Below are 25,059 nucleotides of genomic sequence, written 5' to 3'. Positions count from 1 at the left end.
AATGCTGGCCATACACTATATACATTTTTTTCGGTCATTTGGCCAGTTTGTTCATTTTTCGGCCAGTTAATGGGCACAAAATCGATAATTGTTGGGATGTTTTTGAGCCGAAAAAACGAATGACAAGTTTAGAAATTTTCTGCGAACGAACGATAAATTGAAAGGTTAATGAACTGTAGGTATATGTAAAAACAACAAAAAACAACAAAAAAAGTATTCATTTATGTGCACTGAGCGATCACATGATGGCACTATAGTTTGCTTTCATGGCCAAATGTTAATTTTTCGAAAATGGGTCTGGCAGATTTTTCGTATAGTGTATGGCCAGCATTATGCCGCGTACACACGATCATTTTTCGGCATAAAAAAAAACGTAGTTTTTCAGCATAAACAATGTTTTTCCAACTTCATCATTAAAAACTAAGTTTCCCACACACCATCGTTTTTAAAAAATGATGAACAAAGCGCGGTGATGTACAACACGTACAACGGCACTCTAAAGGGGAAGTTCTATTCGCCTTTGGGCTGCTTTAGCTGATTCCGTGTTAGTAAAAGATGATTCGCACTTTTCTGTCTGTTACAGCGTGATGAATGTGCTTACTCCATTATGAACGGTAGTTTTACCAGAACGAGCGCTCCAGTCTCATAACTTGCTTCTAAGCATGCACGGGTTTAAAACATCGTTTTAGCCCACACACGATCATTTTTTACAACCCGAAAAACGACATTTTTTAAAAAAATGTTTAAAAATGCAGCATGTTCGAATTTTTTTTGGTCGTTTTTCAGAAGCCGAAAAATTATGTGTTCATTTTAAATGACGTTTTTAAAAACGTGTTTTTTTTTCATGCCGAGAAATGATCGTGTGTACGCGGCATTAGTCTTTAATAGGCAATGTATATTGAGCCTGGAATAAAAGTTACTTTGAAAAGTTCTTGTCACTTTGACACATTTTTTTGCGTAGGAAAAAAGCAGGAATGCTATGGGAAGTTGCTTTCAATCAGATTTTTAGCATGTAATATTTCACTTTGTCATATTTCTATAGTTCATACTTTTATGTGATGTCAGTATAAATCGCAGACAAAATATTTCCATGAAATAAAAGGGGTTTATTTAAGTTACAAAGGTAAAACTAACAACAATTCTCTCTTTCCTATACATACGTTTAAATTGTCCTCAAAGAAGGCAATGTCATCAGAGAAAGGTGCATGAAATGCAATTATAATTTACAGTACAACACACACACACACTTTTGCATTAAAAATAATTAGACAAGTCAAAGGAAAACAGTTAAATACACAGACAGTCTTGGGTAGCTTATTAACATTATGTATGTTTACAACAGTGAATTACATCAAAATAAGACAACACTGCCTAGTATTTTACAAGCCAACAATATTTAACGCTGCATAGTTATACATATGCTGTGTAATAATTTAGTTTTTTTTTTTACTATTCACTATCTGGCCACAGGAAGCCAAACATTCATTTTAAAACATGGTGCTGTGGAACCTGTCCGAGCAGTGGCCATATTTGGGTGCATCTTACTCAATGACAGATTGGGTGTCCAGCAGAATTTGATCAAACCCCAAAGTGTATTGAAAAAAAAAAATCAACAATGCATGAATTCAGGAAATATGTTCAAATTCACTACAACCAACACAGGTTTTATTAAATAAAAACAAGACCTAAAGCCATATTGTCAGGTGGTCAAAGTGGTAATGTGCAAAAGTCAAGTGTAAAGTAAACACTGCAGTTAAAATGATGTGCAAATTACAATGATGAAACAACAAAACATAAAATAAATAAAATCAATTGAAAAAATTGACAATATAAAGATACCCGCCAAGGAAATTAATGACTTCCTCTCACTTCTTGAAATTCCTAAAACCAGCTTCCATATATTTTGTATCGAATGTGACAGTACGTACACACATTGCCTTCATTTATTACCGAATGCAAGGAAAATATAGACATGCTTTCTTAAGGTACAAGTTTCAAAATTGGAAGCAAATGTTGGAATAAATGTAAACAGTTACAAACGTAAATAATAATAAAAAAAAAAGCCGCTCTAACTTTGTCCGTTAGTGATTATAGGATCATTGCGAATTACGAAATAAGAGTAGATTCTGAAGTTATTCTTTTTTTTTTGTGTATGTGCACTTGGCCCCAGTGATGCTCCAGTGCTGAGTGGCGTATCATTGCACATTACATGCAGGCATTTAAAATTAAATCAGAGGTGTTTGTAAACTTCTTAAAGCCACTGGATCCCTTTCTGAATCCATAGATTCCCTTTGTTTCTGGCAGTTTTATAGCCAGCAGACTGCTATCCATTAAGTTTCAGCACTGAAGGAATTTCTGAACACAAAATAAATTGTAGCATTTAAACAATACATCTAAGCGATGCCAGCAATTTCAGTAGCATCTGCCAAGGCAGTATAGGCTTGTCAGCAATTTCTTCATTTGCACCATCCTACTGTCCTTAACCAAGAAGACAGACATGATTATCTATCTTTTACAGCAGCATTAAACCTGGTTCCATAGTAAGCAGCCTTTACACTGGTATTCTAAAGTTTCTAGCTCCTTGCTAACTCTTCCTACAAGTGTTGCAGCAGTGGGAGACTGGTCTGTAATGTAACAGCTTAAAGAATATCAAATATGCCAGATTGGGTCTTCAAAGCATTAGGCAACACCCTCATTTTCAGAGTGCCATCTGCTCCACAGGAGAAGATACGTGTGTTTTTGCCTACTTCTATCTGCATCACACCTGCGCCAATATTACGGAATAAGGATTGCTTGGCATGCTCGTTCTTAAAAGAGTGAATCAGACCATGGCCCGTCAACTTCCACACCTAAAGCACAAAAAAAAAAAATATATATATATATATATATTAAATTGCTTAGACTCTGTCCAACAACAATTATGCCAGATCATTACAAAGACTACATTTTTTTTCTCCAAATAAAGGTTTAATATGCTCTACCTTCATGTTACCCTCCGCTGAGCCAGTAACAAAGCATTCTTCAGAGTTGTCCAGTGCCAGAGCTTTAACTGCTGAATCATGAGCCTGGAAAGTATGAAGCATTTGTCTTTGTCGAATGTCAAAGATACAGATGAATCCTTTTCTGCCACCAGTAATAAGGAGCTGTTGTTTTGTTGCATACTGAAGTACTGTGGCTCCATTATCATGGCAATTGAATGCTAAAGTGTAGAGAAAAAAAAAAAAAAATTCTCAAATTACTTAACATATTTCATTCTAAACCTATTGAAAGGCAACACCAGTCAGCCTATACAACTGGGAATCAGTGGTGTCAGCATATTCATTCATCTGTACATTCTAATTTCTTTGACTCACCATTTGAATATTTCCTATATGTTAATTCTAGCAATGTGACATGTTCCTCCATATCTCTCTCTATTTCAATATTCACTCCAAAGGAAACAGCAACTTGCAAAAGACGAGACAGACTCACAGAACTTGGCCTCTTAGATAAAATACATTTTAGGCCTCCAAGGAGATGGAATGCTAGCAAGAAGATATCGGCACCAAACTATTTATGCCAATGTCATCAGCTAGATCTCAGCACAAAATACAAACTAAATATAATGTCCCTTGTGAGATGCTATATGTTTTTTTTTAAATATAAGTCCCCAACACAGGTGGGTGTTCAATTAATATTTAACACATTAACTTTACCTGTAATAATCTAATAATGTTTAGAGTCTACCAGCTGCTGTGCACCGTGTGATTCTCATGCTCATCATTATATAAATATCAAAACCTTCCATGCTAGTGTGTTCAATAATACACTTCATATCAATCACATATAAGCCTCAGTATACTGCAACAACATCAGAACAACAAAAAATGAGAAAAAATATATAATGTAAAAAATATAAGAAGTGCATTCATATACCGTAGTTCCAATACAATTATATCCTCAATAACAAAAAGTCACTCAGAAATCCCTCTGAATGCCAATTATTGCCTAGATATATTTATTTTAGGTAGATTCCACCTTTGTGCTCTTTAATACACACTGTGCTCAACCATCACCAGATCTACTTTCTCCTCAATGTTTTGACCTCACATGTTACTGCTCAATTAAATCACGGTTGTAAAACCCCAAGGTTTTTCACTTATATATATATATACATATATATATATATATATATATATATATATATATATATACATATATATATATATATATACATATATATATATATACATATATATATATATACATATATATATATATATATATACATATATATATATACACACACACACACACATTCTACGCATTAAGGTAAACAATCTTCTGTAGTGCAGCAGCCCCCCAGAGCTCTCCTTTTACTTACCTAAACCTGATTGTTCCAGCGACGAGCACAGCAGCTCCAGCCGCTGTCTCGGGTCCTCATTGGATAGATTGGTAGCAGCAGGAGCCATTGGCTTCCGCTGCTGTCAATCAAATCCGGTAAAAAAGAAGCAGGGGGTGGAGCCGAGTCCTGCTGTCTGTGTCAATGGACGCAGCAGCAGGATTCGGGAGCCTGCCCGCGTGAGTGCCCCCCCATGGAATGCGTCTCTCAGTTGGGGCACTTGAGAAGAGGAGGAGCCAGGAGCACTGCTGAGACACCAGAAGAGGAGGATCGGGCCACTCTGTACAAAACCCATGCACAGTGCAGGTAAGTATGACATGTTTATTATTAAAAAACAAAAACCTTTACAACACCTTTAAACTGGACTATGAGCTATAATCTTCAGTGTACTGAATGACGGTTCTCCTCCGATCATTACTCTCCTCCATACCATGCAAATGAAATACTGAAACATTGCTTTATCCTTTAAAATTACTAACTTCCAAGTACAAATAAAATGCACTCACATTTTGTAAGGGTGCTCAATCACACCAAATACATGAAGTCTTTTTGTAAGTATAGCAATTTTGTGCAATATCGCTTGTGTGAATAACTGCACTTGCTGTGTACATTTGTGCCTCTTGACGTCATCCAAGCCCTGCCCCGCTGTGTTTCATCACCTGGCACGTGACTTTCTCATAATTTCTCATATATTTTTTCAAATTGATGGGATGTTTATTAATGAACAGACTAACATGGCACGAGAAAATAGCCAAGGCTTCTGCTGTATTGGTAAAAAGATGAGGGATGGACAGCCGCACTCCAAACCAAACAGGTTGTCTTTATTCAAATCAACAGCAAGAACACAGCAGATCACAGCAAGGAACAGGAGAATACCGACGTTTCGCACTGGCTTCAGTGCTTATTCATGGCCATGAATAAGTCATTAGCCATGAATAAGCACTGAAGCCAGTGCGAAACGTCGGTATTCTCCTGTTCCTTGCTGTGATCTGCTGTGTTCTTGCTGTTGATTTGAATAAAGACAACCTGTTTGGTTTGGAGTGCGGCTGTCCATCCCTCATCTTTTTACCAATATTTGCCTTAGTGCATTGCCTGCACCCTTGGAGTCCTATATTTTTGAAATGACCCTACAATAGACCTACCTTGAGCGGTGATCTTCTCTCTCACAAGGCTTCTGCTGTAGGATAAGTCAGTTGGGGTTTGGAAGACAAATGTCTGCACAGGTCATAAAGTGCTTATAGACATAGTATTATCACATTGTCTTATTTAGATTGGCTGCTTATGAGTCAAATATCTCTTGTCTATATAAGCAAGGGTAAAATGCACCCTGCATGGAACATTCTCAATCTCCAACCATCCATATTTAAGGAAAAAATACAACACTAACCAACTGAAAATTGGTATAGGATGCCTGCTTATTATTATAACAACAAAAAACGCTTCCGACCGGCGCATACAGCGCGTCACGAGTTGCCGAAAGAAGCCGGACTGGGAGTCGGCTCTATACGGCGCCTGCGCACCGACATTCGGTTTCTTTCGGCAACTCGTGGCGCGCTGTATGCGCCGGTCGGAAGCATGTCAATCAATTAGGAATGCCCAGTCCCGCAGATTATACCCGAAAGCCGCGGTGAACACACACACATATATATATATATATATATATATATATATATATATATATATATAAAAACGGTATGTACGGCATATATATATATATATATATATAAAAACGGTATGTACGGCAAGGATTTAAAGAAAAAAAAAAACAGCGTAATGTCATTATCATAACTCGCCTGAATGTAATGTTAAAAAATTTTTTTTTGGGTGAACCCCCGCTTTAACATGAGATTAGCAAAAGCAGCCCCAAGGGTTGTGCCAGTGGAATCGAACTTCCCCTTTATAGTGCCGTTGTACATGTTGTACGTCACCGCGTTTGAGAACGACTAGATTTCGTCTTGACAGTGTGTATGCAAAGAAAGATTGACAAGATTCTCGACAAGCCCGACAAGAAACTCGTCGAGGAAAACCACGTTTAATTTAAGACGAGATTCTCAGTCGTGTGTACAAGGCCATACAACAAAAACAGCTTTGTGGAGATGCTAAAAAATTTCCTAGTCACAGCATTACTTAAAGAGGAACTGCAGTCTGCTTACATAATTTGTAATAAAAACATCTTTGCCATTCTGAAGCTTCCCTCCAACCACTTTGCATATTATTTTATATATACTGTGATTCTGTACTTGCCAAATATGCTGAAGAAATCTCCCTCCACTGAGCCTGGTTGCAACCATTTTAACTGTGGGCAGCTGAAGCTGCTGCCTGCTCCCTTCCTGGATTTACACAGACACACACATCCAACTCTGCATCTCTCATTGGCCCTCTTATGACTCCTGCCCCCTTCCTTCCTGCCAAACTTTCAGAAGAGCGAGAGAGAAAGAGAGCTGTGCATGTCATACAGTAGGTGAACCCGATTTTGTGTCAATCTCGCTCTCTTTCTCAGCGAGATTGAGCACCTACGAGCCCCATCGCGGGAGCCAGCGCCGAGCTGGCTTGCCGCGATGGATACAGAGCCGTCATAGAAGCGACGGGAGATCCGACTTGGATTCCCGCCAATTCTACACGTGTGCGGCGTTTGTTATGAATCCTGAAGGGGAAGTCCCCGCCGGATTTTAAATAAAAATCCGGCATGGGTCCCCCCCTCAGGAGCATACCGGGCCCTTAGGTCTGTTATGGGTTGTAAGGAGAGCCCCCCTACGCCGGAAAAAACGGCGTAGGGGGTCCCCCTACAATCCATACCAGACCCGTATCCAAAGCACGCTACCCGGCCAGCCAGGAAGGGAGTGGGGACGAGCGAGCGCCCCCCCCCCCCTCCTGAGCCGTACCAGGCTGCATGCCCTCAACATGGGGGGGTTGGGTGCTCTGGGGCAGGGGGGCGCACTGCGGCCCCCCCCACCTCAGAGCACCCTGTCCCCATGTTGATGAGGACAGGGCCCCTTCCCGACAACCCTGGCCGTTGGTTGTCGGGGTATGCGGGCGGGAGGCTTATCGGAATCTGGGAGCCCCCTTTAATAAGGGGGCCCCCAGATACCGGCCCCCCACCCTAAGTGAATGAGTATGGGGTACATCGTACCCCTACCCATTCACCTGCAAGAAAAGTGGTAAAAACACAAATAAACCACACAGTGTATTAAAATATTTTATTTTTCTGCTCCGGAGGCCGCCCCCTGTCTTCTTTATTAGCTCTTTTACCAGGGGGGGCTTCTTCTTTGACGTCTTCGGGTGGGTGGGGGCCGCCGTCTGGTTCTCTTCCACCGCCGGGGGGGGGTGGCTTTTAAAAAAGCCCCCACCCCCCCGGCGGGTTTCCTCCGGCGTCTTCGGCGGGGCTCTTCTTCTTCCGCTATCCCGACGGGTCTTCTCAACTCTCCGGGGTTCTTCTGTCTTCGCCGCTCTCCGTTGTTGACTCGGCGCACCCCGGTTCTTCGTCTCGCTGTCCGGTGTCTTCTTCCGTGATGTACGTCTTCTCCTTCCGTGCTGTGATGAGTTCTTCTTCCGTGCTGTGACGTCATGTTCTTCACTTCTCTCCTTCTCCCGATGTTGCCACGCCGGTCCTCCTCGCTGAAATGACGGATGCGCGCCTTGCATCGGACCTATATAGGCCTCACAGTCCCATCATGCTCTGTACCTACCCATGTGATACCTACCCACGTGGGTAGGTATCACATGGGTAGGTACAGAGCATGATGGGACTGTGAGGCCTATATAGGTCCGATGCAAGGCGCGCATCCGTCATTTCAGCGAGGAGGACCGGCGTGGCAACATCGGGAGAAGGAGAGAAGTGAAGAACATGACGTCACAGCACGGAAGAAGAACTCATCACAGCACGGAAGGAGAAGACGTACATCACGGAAGAAGACACCGGACAGCGAGACGAAGAACCGGGGTGCGCCGAGTCAACAACGGAGAGCGGCGAAGACAGAAGGAGAACCCCGGAGAGTTGAGAAGACCCGTCGGGATAGCGGAAGAAGAAGAGCCCCGCCGAAGACGCCGGAGGAAACCCGCCGGGGGGGTGGGGGCTTTTTTAAAAGCCACCCCCCCCCGGCGGTGGAAGAGAACCAGACGGCGGCCCCCACCCACCCGAAGACGTCAAAGAAGAAGCCCCCCCTGGTAAAAGAGCTAATAAAGAAGACAGGGGGCGGCCTCCGGAGCAGAAAAATAAAATATTTTAATACACTGTGTGGTTTATTTGTGTTTTTACCACTTTTCTTGCAGGTGAATGGGTAGGGGTACGATGTACCCCATACTCATTCACTTAGGGTGGGGGGCCGGTATCTGGGGGCCCCCTTATTAAAGGGGGCTCCCAGATTCCGATAAGCCTCCCGCCCGCATACCCCGACAACCAACGGCCAGGGTTGTCGGGAAGGGGCCCTGTCCTCATCAACATGGGGACAGGGTGCTCTGAGGTGGGGGGGCCGCAGTGCGCCCCCCTGCCCCAGAGCACCCAACCCCCCCATGTTGAGGGCATGCAGCCTGGTACGGCTCAGGAGGGGGGGGGGCGCTCGCTCGTCCCCACTCCCTTCCTGGCTGGCCGGGTAGCGTGCTTTGGATACGGGTCTGGTATGGATTGTAGGGGGACCCCCTACGCCGTTTTTTTCGGCGTAGGGGGGCTCTCCTTACAACCCATAACAGACCTAAGGGCCCGGTATGCTCCTGAGGGGGGACCCATGCCGGATTTTTATTTAAAATCCGGCGGGGACTTCCCCCTCAGGATTCATAACAAACGCCGCACACGTGTAGAATTGGCGGGAATCCAAGTCGGATCTCCCGTCGCTTCTATGACGCGCTTGCTGGGATGTGCTGTCACTATTCCAGTGAGTGTGAGATGTCGGCGAGATCTCGGCACCCTGTCGCCGAGTATCAGCGCGACGCTGTCGTGCTAAAAGCACAATATCACAAACACCTACTGTAAGCCTAAGTTTTTTTTACCAGACAAGAAACCGGAAGTGGGCTGTATAAGGTATTTACTGGCAGAAAAAAAATATATTATCCAAAGTTAAAACAAGGGCAGAAGATTTAATAGATGGAAAGTTGATAAAATTACTGAAGTTCCGCTTTAAGACAAAAGTTGTTGCCATATTCTAAAAATTTCCAACACAAGTGATTTCTAAATTTTTCTGCAGAAATATAGCTTACTTACCATGGACAAGACTGTTACTAGGTGATATTAACGTGTCCCAGAGGCAAACATTTCTAAAGCAAGAACAAAAAAGAAAAGCACAGTTAACAATGAGTGTGTGACAAGTGAAAAGGTTGAAAGTTTGGCAACAGAAACAACTACCATCTCCTTTGTCAAGTGAACACTGACTTCATAACATGGTAGTTACCTCCTGACAGCTCAATTATTTTAGCTTTTTTCATTAGGCAGATTGCCAGAGCGTGCATAGGTCTTACCCAGTAACTTTCAGGGCAGCCTCATCTTAAAAGACAAAACAATAACAAAGGGATAAAGCAATTCAAATTTAAGTTTCATTACAACAACTTTAGCTCCAGGAGGTTTTAACCCCTTCGCGGATCAGGCCATATTTTGCTATTCTGCACTGCGTTATTTTAACTGGCAGTTGCACGTTCATGTAATGTTGTACTCAAAAGAAATGTATATCATTTTTTTTTTTTTTTAAAAACAAAGTTTTATATATAATCAAAAGTAACAGTCGTACAATCATACTAGCATTTGTACATGAATTTTAGCATGAAAAATGTGACATTTAACATATCCGGATTCAGTAGGGGAGTGTTCTTTTCCCTTTTTTTTTTCCCCTTTTCTTCCCCTTCCCACACAACTTTATCGTAACATAGAGTGCATACATGTCATTACATACATCTAAAGTGTCAATGATGATATGAGGGTGTGCAGCATTCAGAATACCAACAGTTCAAAGCCGGTGTCGTGGCCAAGAGAGCAGTCTGGTTGCCCACCATGCAGGTACTCTAGACCCGCACCGGAGCGCCCAGCCAGGCGCAGGCCACCCATCTGGCAACATACACCTGTGGTGACTCACGTACAAGTATCAGGGTCCTGTAACCAACGGTCCCAAATTTTATCATATTTGGTCGGGCATTCCCTGTTAATATACATAATCTTTTTGTATGGAAGATTATTATTGACCTCCACCTTCCACTCCACAAGTCTAGGGGGTACGGGTCGCATCCAGCTCCGAGCAATGACCTTCCGCACCGAGAACAAGGTCTCATGCAGGAACGTCTTCGTGTATTTGTCTATAGTATCCGGAAGCACCCCAAGTAGGCACTGTTTTGGGTCCAGCGCAACCGGAGAGCCCATGTGATCGTGCAGAAATGTTACCGCTTGTGTCCACAGGCCCTGCACCATGGGACATGACCATAATAAATGAAAGAACGTACCCACCTCCCTCCCGCACATCTGACAGAGCGTAGATTGGGTGCTTCTATATCTGGCAACCCGGAGGGGGGTGAGATATGCCTGATGAACTATATAGATTTGGGTCAACCTGTCGGAGAGCTTGGGCGAGACAGCCTTGCAGGATTCCAAAGCCTCTTCCCACTCCTCATCCTCCAGGGGGCCCAACACTCTCTCCCAGCGAGGTTTAAGCTTATATGCCAATTTGGTTGAAACGGGTGTAATGAGCATACCGTAAAAGGCGGACGTTAATTTGCGGGGATCAGTACTTTTAATTATGGCTATAAGTGGATTAGGGGCAGACTGGGGGTTGGCTCCCGAAAACTGAGCCCGAACCGCGTGTCTCATCTGCAAGAATTGAAAGAGCATGTGTCTGGGGAGTGAGAATTCTTCACTAAGCGTGGAGAAAGGTTTGAGGGTTCCGTTAGCGAACAGTTGGTTCAGGTAGAGGATACCATAATTAGACCATCGGTCTGCGTCAGGCAGGTGTAGAAATTCTGACAGGTTTTTATTGTGCCATAAGGGAGTATAATCATTGTAGATTGGTATCCCTAGCTTGGTAGAAGCTAAGTCCCATATGCGTCTGTAATGATACAGCAGGGTCAGTCTGTCATCCCCCAGACCCACACCACCAGAGCCCACAGTCAGTGCGTAGATTGGGTCCTCAGTGCGTCGAGCCCATCTCGGGCAAAGCAGCTGGAGAAACCGCTCCTTGTCTGTCTTGTCGATATGAAACAGTTGGGATAATTGCGAAGCGATGTAGTAAAGATTAAAATCAGGGAGGGCGGTGCCCCCCAAGTCTGTGGGGGTATATCATTTTTTTCACACAAAATAGAGCTCTCTTTGGTGGTATTTGAGCACCACTGGGTTTTGTTTTATTATATATATATATATATATATATATATATATATATATATATATATATATATATATATATATATATATATAAAAAACGGAAACGTTTTTTTAAAAAAAGGGTTTTTTTACTTTCTGCTATAAAACATCCAATAATTTTTTTTTTTTAATAAGAATCAAAATTCCTTTATACATTTTGGTCAAAATTTATTTTGCTACATTCTTGAGAACAAAAATGTTCAATAAGTTTATATTAATTGGTTTGCGTGAAAGTTATATCGTCTACAAATGATGATATTTTGTATACCAATAATGGCAGCAATTATTATGGGACTGCAATAGTGCGGCGGCACTGACACTGGGGGGAAACTGACTCAATGCCACTGACATCACTAGTGACACTAATACAGGGATCATACCTTACACTGTCACTGTACTAATGACACTGGTTGGGAAGAGGTTAACATCCAGGGTGATCAAGGGGTAAATATGTACCTATGTGCAATGTGTGCTGCTTTTACTACTAGATCTCGGTTTCTCTCATTGCTGAAGCAAGGAGGACTGGCTTGAATACTAGGATACTTGGCCCCCATGTAGTGTAAGTAAAAGCAGCATTTTCAAAGCCTCATAATTTCCCTTCATTGACTGCCATGAATATTACAATGGGAACCAGTCCCTCTGCTTTCCTATCAAAACTGACCACTCTAGGCGAGGTGAGGGTTTACATTTACTTTAACTGCACCTTAACCACGCCTATAGCATTTATGGCATTGTTAGCAAAGCATTTATAAAGTGTTAGCTGGGTGATGGAGTAAAGACAGTGGAGGTTCCTGTATCCCAGTGGGAAATATAGAACTAGGGCTGAGCTGCTCCAGCCACCGGTTTGTGCAGAGCAGCCATGTGGTAACACAATTAACTTCTGCGTGCAGGCAAAGCATCAAACCAGCCAGCAATGCTGACAGTGCCAGGCAGGGGCAGAAGCATTGATCTTTATTGGCAGTGGCAAAGCCTTTTGCATCAGCAAAGTAACAGTGCCAGCAAGCGACCTCACTAGCAAGCATCAATTATCTCGAGATGGACCAAGCAAAGTGTCAAACAGATCAAAGCATCCATTTTGCAGGGGAGTCACAAAAAGGCCTTCTATCACACTATAACCCAACCATGCCTCAAAGCAGATCATTTACTCTACACCAGTGGTCATCAACCCTGTCCTCAGGGCCAACTAACAGGCCAGGTTTGCAAGATAATTGAAATACATCACAGGTGATATAATTTTCTGCTCAGTGATTGGAGTATTCTAGTCTGCATCTCCCCAAGGTAATATATAAAATATATATATAAAACCTGGCCTGTTAGTGGGCCCTGAGGACAGGGTTGATGACCACTGCTCTACATCAACACCCCCTAGAAAATCAACACTTGTATGGGCATTTGACAAGCATTCTTGATGCTTTTTCAATGCTTCAAAAACATGTCACTCATCATAAATACTTTAAGTGTGTTAATTAGCATTCCGCCATCCTTTATAATCAACACATGTGTGAAAGGAATGCCCTCAATAGAAACAGTCGATTATACAGGTGAAACTTGAAAAATTTGAAAATTTGAATATTGTGCAATGCAACTTAAAAGCTGAAACTAATATATGAGATTACATGCAAAGCAAGATAGTTCAAGCTGATATTATTAATGTGATGATTATGGCTTACAGCTCATGAAAACCCTAATCTTAGAAAATTAGAATATTACAAGCAATCAATAAAATAAGGATTGTACATTGTACAACAATATCGGACCTCTAAAAAGTATAAGCATGCATATGTACTCAGTACTTTAAGTTTGGGCCCCTTTTGCAGCAATTACTGCCTCAATGCGACGTGGCATGGATGCTATCAGACTGTGGCACTGCTGAGGTGTTATGGAAGACCAGGATGCTTTATGAGGCACAGTGGACCAACACCAGGAGATGACACGGCTCCCCAAATCAACACAGACTGTGGAAACTTCACTCTGGACTTCAAGCATCTTGCAGTGTGTGCCTCTCCATTCTTCCTCCATACTCTGGGTCCTTGGTTTCCAAATGGGATGCAAGATTTGCTCTCATCAGAAAAGAGGACTTTGGACCACTGAGCAACAGAACAGGTGTGTTTTTCTTTAGCCCAGGAAAGACGCTTCTGACGTTGTTTGTTGTTCAGGAGTGGCTTGACAAGAAGAAATACGACATTTGAAACCCATGTCCAGGATCTGTTTATGTGTGGTGACTCTTGATGCACTGACTCCAGCCTCAGTCCACTCCTTGTGAAAGTATAAGGCCCCCGTACACACGGCCGAGAAACTCGACGAGCAAAACACATCGTTTTGCTTGTCGAGTTCCTTGTGAAGCCGCCGAGGATCTCGGCGAGCCAAGTTTCCCCGTTGACCAATGAGGAAATAGAGAACATGTTCTCTATTTGGCCCGACGAGATCCTCGTTGGTTTCTCGGCAGAATACGGCTCCCATCGAGTTTCTGGCTGAATTCTGCCAAGAAACTTGGTCGTGTGTACGGGGCCTAACACATTTAAATGGCCTTTTCCTGACAATCCTCTCCAGGCTGCGGTCATCCCTGCTGCTTGTGCACCTTTTTCTTCCACACTTTTCCCTTCCACATAACTTTCTATTAATGTGCTTTGATACAGCACTTTGGGAACATCCAATTTCTTTTGCAATTACCTTTTGAGGCTTTCCCTCCTTATGGAGAGTGTCAGTGATGGTTTTCTGCACAACTGTCAGGTCAGCAGTCTTTCCCATGATTGTGATTCCTACTGAACCAGACTGAGAGACCATATAAAGGCTCAGGAACCCTTTGCAGGTGTTATGGCTTAATTAGCTGATTACAGTGGGACACTTTGAGCCTAGAATATTGCACCTTTTCACAATATTCAAATTTCTAATGAGCTGTAAGCCATGATCATAATTATGACAAATCACGGCTTGAACTATCTTGCTTTGCATGTAATGAGTCTATCTCATATATTAGTTTTACATTTTAAGTTGCATTAGTGAAATAAATGAATACATTTTTCGAGTTTCACCTGTATAGTGCACCCTTTGCAGCTATAGCAGATTCAACTCTTCTGGGAAGGCTGTCCACAAGGTATAGGAGTGTGTCTATGGGAATGTTTGACCATTCTTACAGAAGCACATTTTTGGAGTCAGGCACTGATGTTGGACAAGAAGGCCTGGCTCGCAGTCTCCGCTCTAATTCATCCCAAAGGTGTTCTAGCAGGTTGAGGTCAGGACTCTGTGCAGGCAAGTCAAGTTCCTCCACCCCAAACTCACTCATCCATGTCTTTATGGACCTTAATTTGTGCACTGGTGTGCAGTCATGTTGTAACAAGAAGGGGCCATCCCCAAACCAACTCAATATTAACCACTTAACCACCAGCCGCCGTCATATAACGGCGGCAAGGTGGTTGCTTAACTGGGGGTCGCCGTTATTTAACGGCGCCCACCAGAAGCAGTAATGCGCGCCGCCTCGGGCGCGCACACTGAAAATTCTGTGCGCGCCGGGTCTATGAGACCCGGCGCTACACAGATCTCGGTAATTGACCGACAACCGCGGTCTTTTACCATGTGATCGCGCCGTCCAATGACGGCGCGATCACAGGTAAACAAACCGGCGTCATTTGATGACGCCGGTTCCTCCCTCCTCTCGCTGTACCGATCGGTACAGTGTGAGAGGAGAGCGCGGATGGCAGCAGCAGTGTGGGATGGATCTGTGACTATTGCAGTCACAGATCCATCCATCCCTGCTCAGCCATCCATGCATTAACCCCTGCAATACTCTGCCTTCCCTGCGCAATTACTCTGCAAAAAAACCCCGCGCGATACTCTGCAAAAAAAACCCGCGCGATACTCTGCAAAAAAACCCCCGCGCGATACTCTGCAAAAAAAACCCCGCGCGATACTCTGCAAAAAAACCCCCGCGCGATACTCTGCAAAAAAAAACCCCGCGCGATACTCTGCAAAAAAACCCCCGCGCGATACTCTGCAAAAAAACCCCCGCGCGATACTCTGCAAAAAAACCCCCGCGCGATACTCTGCAAAAAAACCCCCGCGCGATACTCTGCAAAAAAACCCCCGCGCAATACTCTGCAGTACCCCCCGCGCAATACTCTGCAGTACCCCCCGCGCAATACTCTGCAGTACCCCCCGCACAATACTCTGCAATACCCCCCGCACAATACTCTGCAATACCCCCCGCACAATACTCTGCAATACCCCCCGCACAATACTCTGCAATACCCCCCGCACAATACTCTGCAATACCCCCCGCACAATACTCTGCAATACCCCCCGCACAATACTCTGCAATACCCCCCGCACAATACTCTGCAATACCCCCCACACAATACTCTGCAATACCCTCCACACAATACTCTGCAATACCCCCCACACAATACTCTGCAATACCCCCGCACCAATACTTTGCAATACCCCCCGCACAATACTCTGCAATACCCCCCGCACAATACTCTGCAATACCCCCGCACAATACTCTGCAATACCCCCGCACAATACTCTGCAATACCCCCGCACAATACTCTGCAATACCCTCCGCACCATACTCTGCAATACCCTCCGCACCATACTCTGCAATACCCTCCACACAATACTCTGCAATACCCCCCACACAATACTCTGCAATACCCCCGCACCAATACTTTGCAATACCCCGGCCAATACTTTGCAATACCCCCGCACCAATACTTTGCAATACCCCCGCACCAATACTTTGCAATACCCCCGCACCAATACTTTGCAATACCCCCGCACCAATACTTTGCAATACCCCCGCACCAATACTTTGCAATACCCCCGCACCAATACTTTGCAATACCCCCGCACCAATACTTTGCAATACCCCCGCACCAATACTTTGCAATACCCCCGCACCAATACTTTGCAATACCCCCGCACCAATACTTTGCAATACCCCCGCACCAATACTCTGCAATACCCCGGCCAGTACTCTGCAATACCCCCTGCCAGTACTCTGCAGTACCCCCGCACAATACTCTGAAATACCCCCGCGCAATACTCTGCAGTACCCCCCGCGCAATACTCTGCAATACCCCCCGCGCAATACTCTGCAGTACCCCCCGCGCAATACTCTGCAGTACCCCCCGCGCAATACTCTGCAGTACCCCCCGCGCAATACTCTGCAGTACCCCCCACACAATACTCTGCAATACCCCCCACACAATACTCTGCAATACCCCCCACACAATACTCTGCAATACCCCCCACACAATACTCTGCAATACCCCCCACACAATACTCTGCAATACCCCCCACACAATACTCTGCAATACCCCCCACACAATACTCTGCAATACCCCCCACACAATACTCTGCAATACCCCCCACACAATACTCTGCAATACCCTCCACACAATACTCTGCAATACCCCCACACAATACTCTGCAATACCCCCCACACAATACTCTGCAATACCCCCCACACAATACTCTGCAATACCCCCGCACCAATACTTTGCAATACCCCCCGCACAATACTCTGCAATACCTCCCGCACAATACTCTGCAATACCCCCGCACAATACTCTGCAATACCCTCCGCACCATACTCTGCAATACCCTCCGCACCATACTCTGCAATACCCTCCACACAATACTCTGCAATACCCCCCACACAATACTCTGCAATACCCCCCACACAATACTCTGCAATACCCCCCACACAATACTCTGCAATACCCCCGCACCAATACTTTGCAATACCCCGGCCAATACTTTGCAATACCCCCGCACCAATACTTTGCAATACCCCCGCACCAATACTTTGCAATACCCCCGCATCAATACTTTGCAATACCCCCGCACCAATACTTTGCAATACCCCCGCACCAATACTTTGCAATACCCCCGCACCAATACTTTGCAATACCCCCGCACCAATACTTTGCAATACCCCCGCACCAATACTTTGCAATACCCCCGCACCAATACTTTGCAATACCCCCGCACCAATACTCTGCAATACCCCGGCCAATACTCCGCAATACCCCAACACCAATACTCTGCAATACCCCAACACCAATACTTTGCAATACCCCGGCCAATACTCTGCAATACCCAGAAAATACTCTGGGGAAAAAAATGTGTTTTAACCACTTCCCGCCCACGTCATATGAGGTCCTTGACTTTGTGCAGGGATATCTGAATGATGCCTGCAGCTACAGGCATCATTCAGATATCATTTTTTTCAGCCAGCGATTCTCTACACCATAAGAACGATCATGGCGGCTGTTCCGCCTCTTGATCGTTCTTACGGGAGGCAAAAGTGGACGTCCCCACTCCCTTCGCCCTCCGGTGCTTCTTCTGACTCACCGCTGCGATCGAAGCCAGGATCGTTTTTTTTTGGGGGGTTTTTTCAGGCTTCCCAGCCTAGAGGTGAGATGTGGGGTCTTATTGACCCCACATCTCACTGTAAAGAGGACCTGTCATGCTATATTCCTATTACAAGGGATGTTTCCATTCCTTGTAATTGGAATAAAAGTGATCAAAACATTTATTTTTGGGGAAAAACGTGTCAAACTAAAATAAATAAAGTAAAATGAACAATAAAAATAAAAAAAAAATATTTAAAGCGCCCCTGTTCCCGCGTGCTCGTATACAGAAGCGAATGTGCACGCAAGTCCCGCCCACATATGAAAACGGTGTTCAAACCACACATGTGGGGTATCGCTGCGAACGTTAGAGCGAGAGCAATCATTTTGGCCCCAGACCTCCTCTGTAACTAAAAACATGTAACCAGTAAAAACATTTAAAACGTCGCCTATGGGGATTTTTAAGTAGCGAAGTTTGGCGCCATTCCACAAGCGTGTGCAATATTGAAGGGTGACATGTTGGGTATCTATTTACTCGGCGTAACTTCATCTTTCATATTATGCAAAAACATTGGGCTAACTTTAATGTTTTTTTTTTAAAAAAGCACAAAACTGTTTTATTTCCCAAAAAAATGCGTTCGAAAAATTGCTGTGCAAATACCATGCGCGATAAAAAGTTGCAACGACCGCCATTGTATTCTCTAGGGTCTTTGCTAAAAAAGCATATATAATGTTTTGGGGTTCTATGTAATTTTCTAGCAAATAAATGATGATTTTTACATGTAGGAGAGAAATGTCAGAACTGGTCTGGGTGCTCCAGAACGCCTGATGGTGCTCCCTGCATGTTGGGCCTCTGTATGTGGCCACGCTGTGTAAAAGTCTCACATGTGGTATCGTCATACTCGGGAGGAATAGCAGAATGTGTTTTGGGGTGTATTTTGTGGTATGAATATGCTGTGTGCGAGAAATAACCTGCTAATATGAAACTTTTGTGGAAAAAAAATAAAAATAAAAAAAACCTTGATTTTGCAAAGAATTGTGGGAAAAAATTACAACTTCAAAAAACTCACCATGCCTCTTTCTAAATACCTTGGAATGTCTTCTTTCCAAAAAGGGGTCATTTAGGGGGTATTTGTACTTTTCTGGCATGTTAGGGTCTCAAGAAATGAGAAAGGCCGTCAGTACTTCAGATGTGATCAAATTGATAAATTTTCAGTAATTGGTACCATAGCTTGTAGACCCTATAACTTTCACCCAGACTAAATAATAACCCAATTTTTTTTTTTTAACCAAAGATATGTAGCAGTATAAATTTTAGGCCAAATTTATGAAGAAAAATTCATTTTTTGCAAAATTTTATAATAGAAATGAAAAAAAATTAATTTTTTTACAAAATTTTCGTTCTTTTTTCATTATTAGCGGAAAAAATAAAAACCGCAGAGGTGATCAAATACCACCAAAAGAAAGCTCTATTTGTGGGAAAAAAAGGACAAAAATTTCATTTGGTTACAGTGTTGTATGACTGAGTTATTGTCATTCAAAATGTGAGAGCACCGAAAGCTGAAAATTGGTCTGGTTATTAAGGGTGTTTAAGTGCCCAGTTGTCAAGTGGTTAAACCTTACGAATTAAGACTGGGACGCCATTAAAGTTCATGAGAGAGAGAGAGAATTAAACAGATAGACATTCTACTACCTTTGTGTAGTATGTGGAAGTTGAACAGAGCTACGGTGAATCTGGAAAGTATTCACAGCGCTTCACTTTTTCCACATTTTGTTATGTTACAGCCTTATTCCAAAATGGAATAAAGTTATTATTTTCCTCAAAATTCTACAAAAAATACCCCATAATGACAATGTGAAAAAATAGGATTTTTATGACAGCTTACCTGTAAAATTCTTTTCTTGGAGTACATCACGGGACACAGAGAAGCATAGTAATTACTTCCATACCGGGAGTACCTTTTGTAGAAATGCAATAAGTGTCCCAATATCCCCATCAAGAGGGGCGGGAGCTCTGTGTCCCGTGATGTACTCCAAGAAAAGGATTTTACAGGTAAGCAGTTATAAAAATCCTATTTTCTTTATCGTACCTCAAGGGACACAGAGAAGCATAGTAATTACTATGTGAGATGTCCTAAAGCAATGCCAAATGAGGCGAGGGAGACACCAAAATCCGTCGGGCGCCATCAGACGTGAGGAATCAAACTGCAGCCTGCAGCACACTGCGCCCAAAGGCGCCTTCCTCACTCTTTCTTATATCCAATTGGTAACATTTTGTGAAAGTATGGACGGACGACCAGGTCGCAGCCTTACAGACCTGAGCCATGGAGGCTTGATGATGCACTGCCCAGGAAGTGCCAACCGCTCTAGTGGAGTGCGCTCTAACCTCAAACGGAGAAACCTTCCCTTTCAAGCCATAGGCTTAAGTAATGACCTGTCGAATCCATTTAGAAATAGTGGACTTAGACGCTGCCTGTCCGCTTCTGGGACCTTCTGGCAGAAAGAATAAAATGTCAGATTTCCTAATCTGAGCAGTAGCTTTTAAGGGTTTGTAAAGGGCTTTTTTTTTTATCTTAATAGCTTCCTTTACCTTAATGCAGTGCTGTTTTCATGTCCTCATTGTTCGTTTTTGCTCTCAAGTTGCTGTAATTCTTCTCTGATCTCCACACTTCCTGGTTGTCTGTTTCCTGATGTTGATTACTGTGTGTCTAAAACCCCTCAGCACCAATCAGTTTCGTTTTCCAAACCATCACTGCCCTGTATTGGCTCTGTACATCACAGAAGCAGGAAACAACAAGCAAAAACGAAACTAGAAACTGCAGGTACATTATATGATTGATTTTTATCTATTTTTAAAAGGAATCGGTTAACCATTATGTCTCTATACCCTGTAAACAGTCATTTCAGCAAAAAAAATGTTTCCTTTACAACTCCTTTAAGATAGATTTTAACTGCTCGCAGTACATCCAGAATATGCAACAATCTTTCTGTTGCAGAACTAGGTACTGGAAAAAAGAAGGGAGAACCAGATCCTGGTTCAGATGGAAGTTTGAAATTACCTTGGGGAGAAAGGCCGGATGAGGCCGCAGGACCACTTGTGAAGAATTAGGTATGGCTCTTTACATGAAAGGGCCGCCAACTCCGATACCATCCTAGCAGAGGCTATGGCTACCAAGAACACCACCTTCCTGGTCAAGAGGACCAAGGGAATGAGAGCCAGAGGCTCAAAGGGTTGCTTCTGTAGGGCAGAATTCAGGTCCCACGGGCACAAGGGGGTTTTAATTGGAGGATTAATACGAATCAACGCCTGTAAGAAGTTCTTAAACCAGAGAATGTGTAGCCAGTGGCTATTGATAAGGCTATTGATAAGGTCGAGACCTGGCCTTTGATGGTACTCAAGGCTAATGTCATGTCTGCCCCCAACTGCAGAAACTCCAGTATTCTGCCAATGACATACCTGCGAGGATGCCACCCTTTTGCCTCGTACCAGGCCACATATGTCTTCCAAACTCTGTAATAAATAAGCCTAGATGCTGGCTTTCTGGCATTAACTAGTGTAGACACTACAGAATTAGAGAGACCCCTCCTCTTGAGGATATGGGTTTCAACAGCCAGACCGTTAAATTTAGAGACCGTAAGGAAGGGTGGAATACTGGCCCCTGGGTCCATGGATGTCCTATTGACATCTTTGCAATCTCTGTGTACCAGGCCCTTCTGGGCCAAGCTGGAGCGACCAGAATCACTGCTTTTCCTTCCGACTTTATCCTGGTAACAATTGCAGTGGAGGAAACGCATACATTAGGGAGAACCGATGCCAAGAGATCCACATCTGGTGTTCCCCACCTCTGACAAATGCCCCGGAAGATGTCTGAGTGAAGAGCCCACTCTTCTGGGAGCAACTGTTGGCAACTTAAGAAGTATGTCTGCCAATTGTCTATTCCCGAAATGAAAATCGCTGATATGCACGGGACATGCTTTTCTGCCCAAATCAGGATCTGGTCCACCTCTATTTTGGGCTGCACGACTCCTTGTGCCACCCTGGTGATTTATATATATATATATATATATGTCACAGCTGTGGCATAGTCGGATTGAATCCTGACTGGGAACCTCCGCAATCTTTAACAGGTTGACGGGTAGAGATTTCTCGGAGACCGACCACCTTCCCTGGAGAGATAGCTCCTCCAGGACTGCACCCCAGCCTAGCAGACTGGCATCTGTAGTCACAACCCGCCAAGATATTGGAAAAAAGGACTTCCCTTTTATCAAATTCTGGGGAACCAGCCACCAGCAAAGGCTCTGCTGAACTGTTGGGGAGAGCAACATAGGGAAGTCTAAGGCTTGGGCTTTCTTGTGGATAAGATGGCGTGTTATAGTCTCCTTGAGTGGAACTGGGCAAATGGGACGGCCTCGAATGAGGCTACCATTGTCCCCAGCAGCCGCATACAAAGGTAAATGGAAGGCCGACGCTTTGAACTGACCAACTGAACTAGTTCCCCTAAAGAATCAACCTTTATTTTTGAGGCAAAGATATATTTCTCTGTTCTGTGTCTATGAGTAGACCTAAATATTCCAGCCTTTTCACAGGAACTAAGGCTGACTTGTCCAGGTTGAGAATCCAACCCATGGACTCCAGGTACCTCACGGTTCTGTGTACTGCTAGATTTAGATTGGCAACTGAGCGATCTACCAGCAACAGATCGTCCAAATAGGGTACTATAGATATACCGTGAGACCTTAGATTGGCCAACACCTTCGTGAACACCCGAGGTGCAGTGGATAGTCCGAAGGGTAAAACCATGAACTGAAACGGCGCTGATTTATCGCGAAGCGTAACAGCTTCTGATGGCCGAGAAAGATAGGTATGCGTCCTTGATATCTATGGACGCTAATAGTTCCCCTGCTCAGACATCTAGGAACTGGTTTAGGACCTTGAGATCCAGAATGGGTCTTACGTCTCCGTTCGGCTTGGGGATGGTAAAAAGATTTGAATAGAAACCCAAACCTTGCTCCTCTACTGGTAGTTCTATGATCACCCCTTGGAAAGCATATGATCTAAGGCCAACGCTAGAGACTTTCTTTTTCCCGGGTCTTTCGGGACGCTTGAGGCCAGGAATCAGGGTGGAGGAAATTCTTGCAAGTCCAGCCTGTACCCTTCGGAACCGTGGAGAGGACCCAATTGTCTTGGATCCTTTCTCACCAGGCCCCCGCAAACAGCTGAAGTCTTTCCCCGCTGAGTGGGGGTGAACCTTCAAAATGCTGACCTAGACGCAGGCCTGGCCGGCTTACGGTTCCATTGCTTCTTGGGAGCCTGAGACTGCCCTTGAGGTCTTTCTTTCTGCATTAAACCTTCCGGGAGCCAGTCGGAACTGCCTGGAAGCAGAAGGCCCAGGAGAGGAGGACCCTATAAAAAGGAGGTGGGACCCCCCTAAACCTCTTTTTAACTGGCAACAGGGTTGCTTTGCCTACTGGAAATTTCCTGGATATACTTATGCAGATCTTCCCCAAACGAACGCTCTCCGTGGAAGGGAAACCCCGCTAGAGGCTTTTTGCAAGGGGTTTCAGCTGACCAGTTCTTCAACCAGAGCAGCCTACGCATACGTACTAAAAGTAGCATAAGGCGGAAGGACTGTTGTCAAGAGTCCTTGATGGCATCTACTACAAAGCATAATGCCTTGGGGAAGTCGGCCAACTCCCAAACTTGCTGAGCCGGGATATCTTTCAAGACCTGCTTCATCTGGTATTTTAAGGCTTGGCAGATACCAATAGCTGCTACTGCAGATTGGGCTACCCCTCTGGCTGTAGAAAACAATGTTTTTAACAACGTCTCCAGTCTCTTATCAGTCGGGTCTTAAAAATCTGCATGTTGTCCACCGGACAGGTCAGAGTCTTGTTCACACAGGAGATAGCTGCGTCCACCGTAGGGACACTCCACTTTTTAGTGAACTTCTCCTCCATGGGATAAAAAATATTTTAGGAGGCAGAAACAGTCTATCTGGATGTTCCCAATCTTGATAGAAAAGGCCTTCTGGTAGCGGATGAACCGGAAAGGTATACTCAACCTGAGGAGCTTTTAAAAGGCCCAAGAAGAGACAGAGCTAGAAGCTGGCTCTAATAGAGGTAACTTGAAGGCCGAAGCAGCACCTGGTAATCTCAGGCGGTCTCCCATCCCGGTACTGACCAGGCCCGACACTGCTTAGCCTCCGAAATCAGACGCTTTCATCGTGATGTAGCCGAAAGCCAACAACCTTTCGACTGAGAAGCCGAAAACGGTTCATCAAGGGTAGAATCCTCAGAGTCAGAGACACATGACTGACCCTTTGCCTGATCCCGAGGGTAAGTCAACCTCTTCTGGGGATAGTTGTTCCGACAAGAGGAACTCTGCAGAGGGAGAGGGAAACCTGGTGCGTTTTTCTCTCTCTCGAAGATGCAATCAAGTCGCTAATCTCTGCTCCGGTCCACCCATGGCTGAGGCTAGAGGCTCTTCTGTTACAAACACTGGAGCAGGAGGGGCAAGGGCAGAAGCACCCAACAGCCCTGATGGTTTACCCTGAGGCACCTCTGATTTATCAGGAGAGAAAATAGCTGCCGGAGCATGGCCGAGATCCTCTTGATAGTAAACCCTTTGACTTTTTGCATTTAGACCGTGAGCTTTTTGCCATAGTAAAGCCGAGGTACTCACAGCCAAAATTGCATCCACTTGCAGACCTATAGACCCAGCAATGATGCTGCTATTTGATGGTCAGCGTGATTCAGAGCACACTATGCGCCTTGAGAAAATGCCACTGTCAATCTATCCAGGCAGTAATTGAACTGAAAAGGATTGTGCACAAACTCTCTCTGTGTCCACCGTCAGCCAGGATGCGTGAGGCAGACTGAGCTTTAATGGACTAGGTGCATGTCACCTGACCTGCTCTGCCCTGTAATTTCAGCCTCATACAGAGCATCTGAAAGAGTCCTCGTGTGCGCATGCACGCGCCGCTGCACACACCTATCC

General features: G+C 44.4%; 1 protein-coding gene across 9 annotated transcripts in view; it reads right to left on the bottom strand.

Moving 5' to 3' along the window:
- Nucleotides 1–1,085: 1,085 nt before the first annotated feature.
- DMXL2 (Dmx like 2) overlaps nt 1,086–25,059 on the bottom strand; it is a 250,506-nt gene continuing 226,532 nt past the window's right edge. For all 9 annotated transcript variants that reach the window (XM_040342664.1, XM_040342667.1, XM_040342665.1 and 6 more), the window contains 3 exons: nt 9,576–9,628; nt 2,982–3,199; nt 1,086–2,849 (listed from right to left, as the gene is read on the bottom strand). In XM_040342664.1, the coding sequence (XP_040198598.1) occupies nt 2,640–2,849; nt 2,982–3,199; nt 9,576–9,628 (481 nt within the window). In that variant the 3' untranslated portion in view covers nt 1,086–2,639. The remainder of the gene's footprint in view (nt 2,850–2,981; nt 3,200–9,575; nt 9,629–25,059) is intronic.

This window comes from Rana temporaria, chromosome 3 (assembly GCF_905171775.1).
Source record: "Rana temporaria chromosome 3, aRanTem1.1, whole genome shotgun sequence".
NCBI classification, from domain to species: Eukaryota; Metazoa; Chordata; class Amphibia; order Anura; family Ranidae; genus Rana; species Rana temporaria.
Note: the sequence above shows the minus strand (reverse complement) of the source record. Positions and strands in the feature narration are given on the sequence as shown.